General features: G+C 54.1%; 1 protein-coding gene across 1 annotated transcript; it reads right to left on the bottom strand.

Annotated features, from left to right (window-relative positions):
- Window positions 1-1,533: 1,533 nt before the first annotated feature.
- On the bottom strand, window positions 1,534-2,532 carry G0S2 (G0/G1 switch 2). Its single transcript, XM_032318465.1, has 2 exons — window positions 2,389-2,532; window positions 1,534-2,230 (listed from the first exon to the last, which is right to left on the bottom strand). Exon 2 carries the CDS (start codon window positions 2,210-2,212, stop codon window positions 1,901-1,903), a length of 312 nt encoding a protein of 103 aa, XP_032174356.1. The 5' UTR covers window positions 2,213-2,230; window positions 2,389-2,532; the 3' UTR covers window positions 1,534-1,900.
- Between the last annotated feature and the right edge of the window lie 292 nt (window positions 2,533-2,824).

The following is a 2,824-nucleotide window of genomic DNA, read 5'->3' as shown; positions in this document are numbered from 1 at the left end:
TTGTTAGCTTATATTGAGCTTGTAATCAGTGGAAACAGCTAGGTCTTTTTCATATGATCCGCTGCTAGAACAAGCATTCATAATTCTGGGGCCATGCAAGTGGATTTTTGGAACTAATTCTGTACTGTATCTTCTTCTCCGTTCAGTTTCAACTGTGCTTCCAATCTGTTGAGTCATTTTGAATCCTGACTCTACAACCTCACTAACAGAAATGATATGTGTACCTTCTGTCACTTCTCCTAGGTTGATGATAAAATTGCCAGGCAGGATAGGGCCATTTTTGTCCCTGTGTGAGGAGAGGGACTGCTATTGATAACTACTAGTCCCTGGAGACGGCCTCCAAACCTTGATTCTGAAACTGTTAAGCAAACCTTTTTCCTTCCTTTCCTTTAACCCAGGGCTCCTGGACCTCTGCCCTACTGATGGACATTTGGACCAGGGAGTGCTATGTTGTGGGTGGGTGTCCTGTGTATTAGAAGCTGTTTCGCAGCATCCCTGGTTTCTACTCCCTAGGTGCTAGTAACAGTGCCCCCCTCTCCCTACCAGACAACTAGAAACGTCTCCAGACATTTTCAAATGTCTCCTGGGGGGACAAAATTGCTCCTCCTCTGAGAATCAGTCTCTGACTTCATAAATAGATTACCTGAGCCATCAAGTATTTACTAAGAACCAATTATTTGCCTGGGACTTAATAATTTCTATGAACATTAAAGAGGAAGAGGAGGACAAGGAACTTGATCACAAGATTATACTCTATTCCTGGAGGAAGATGACTTAGATGGGAGATAACCTGTCTTCTCTTTCTAACCTAGAGCTTCTTACTATGATTTGAGTTGAGGAGGAGGAAGGCTGGGTAGAGCCAGACATCCATTTGGGCATTCTTGGGACCTTGCCTTGTCTTCTGACTAGCTAGCTAGTTTTCTTTTTCTTTCCTTTCTCTCGCTCTCTGTTATAATACAGTTAGGAAGAGGGGCATCTGGGTTGCTCAGTGGGTTAAGCCTCTGCTTTCTGCTCAGGTGATGATCTCAGAGTCCTGGGGTCAAGCCTCGCATGGGGCTCCCTGCTCAGCAGGGAGCCTGCTCTCCACCCCCCACCCCAGCCTACTTGTGATCTCTGTCAAATAAATAAAATCTTAAAAAAAAAAAAAGAACAGGAAGAAAGAGGTATCAAAGGAGCCTCTAGTCAGGTATGAGATGGCAAATAGGTTTTTTTGCCTTGAACTAATCAGTATCTGCTATTAGTATACCGTAGCTCACAAGCTGATTTATCTTCTGATCCTAAAATGTTAAGCCTGGTGGGACTTAATAAAACTTTTTCTGCCTCCCCTAACATGAAACAAAAATGAATCCTCCATATACTTATAAGCACGCAATATGAGTATCAGAGTCCCTGACAGTGAAGCAAATGCTGCCTGCAGCTCAGGTAGCTGCTCTCCCGACAGGGCTCAGCTAAGACCCCCTCTGCCAGCATGCTTACCCTCTCTGCTGTCCGCCTCAGGGAAACAGGCCCCTCAGGAATCAGATACTGAGACATAGTATAAAACGAGTTTTATTTCAAAATGCAAAATGGTGGTCACTGTAATAATTAATAATAATAACAAGAATATAAAAAGCCTTCCCTGCCTTCCACCCTAGTGCAAAACGGTGGATGCACTCAGAAAGCTCGAAGACACGTAATTTTGGACATGTTATCCTGCAATGCTGCACAGCAGCAACACTTAATCCCAAACTCCTTTTGGTGGATCCGTGTGGTAGTTCAGGTCTGGAAGCGGGTGGCTTCTCAGATCTAAGTCCAAACAGCACAGGACTCCTGCTCTTTCCCCCTTGAGCCCGACCCTACACGCGCCCTCTTTCTCGAACTCCGGCTTTCTCTTCCCTCCCTCCGCGGGCTCCCAGGGGTCCTACGAGGCGTGCTGCCGGAGGGCGAGCGCGCGGCTGCAGAGGACGGCCTCCTGCTGCTTGCTTTTCTCCCGCAGGGTCTGGATCGCGAGGCTCTTCCGCTCTTGGGCCGCCTGGAGCTCGGCCACCGCCGCCTCCTTGTCCCGCAAGCGGCTAGCGGCGGTGAAGGGGCTGCACACAGTCTCCACCAGGCCGATCACCACGCCGACGAAGGCCAGCACGCCGCCCAGCACGTACAGCTTCAGCACCTTCCGATTGGGCCTCTGGGCCATCAGCTCCCTGGCCAGCGGGATCAGCTCCTGCACCGTTTCCATCTCGGGGCCGGGGGTGACCTGCGGAAGGGGCGACGCAGGAAAGGGGACCGTCAGCCACGGAAGGATGGCTCCAGCCTGCCCGAGCTCCCCTCACTCGGCTGTCCCACAGGAAGGGGGGCCCGCCCCGGACCCCGCCCCGCACCCCGCCCCGCCGCACTCTCTCCCGCGGGGTTCACCTTGGGGGCGCAGCGCGATCAGGAGGCAGCGCGAGCGGTCAGCGCGTGAGGGGGTCTGGCGGGCCTCTGCGTTCTCCTCCTACGCAGCCGCGGCTCTTCCAGGTGGAGACTCCGCAGCTGGCACCTCGGCGGTGCCCCGGGGCCGCTTATATCTTTTCCTCCGAGACCCGCCTCCCGGGCTCCCCTGGCCCGGGGCCAGCGCCGCTAGCGCCAGAGGAAGGAGGGGGAAGTAGGGGGGGCGGGGTAGGGGCGGGGAAGGACCTAGGTTGGGGCGGCCAGGAGCTGTGCACGCCTGGGTCTTGAAGCTGGGAGTCCCAAGCAGGGGAGACCGCGGCGGGCGTGCGGGGATGGGGGCTGCCGGGTCGCAGGAGGTCCCCCTCCGGGTGCACACTCCGGTGAGGACCCGGAGCCCTGGGAGGTAGCGCGGACACACCCC

This window comes from Mustela erminea, chromosome 17 (genome assembly GCF_009829155.1).
Source record: "Mustela erminea isolate mMusErm1 chromosome 17, mMusErm1.Pri, whole genome shotgun sequence".
Lineage (NCBI taxonomy): Eukaryota > Metazoa > Chordata > Mammalia > Carnivora > Mustelidae > Mustela > Mustela erminea.
The sequence above is the reverse complement of the archived record's forward strand: the minus strand, read 5'-3'. Positions and strand labels throughout refer to the sequence as shown.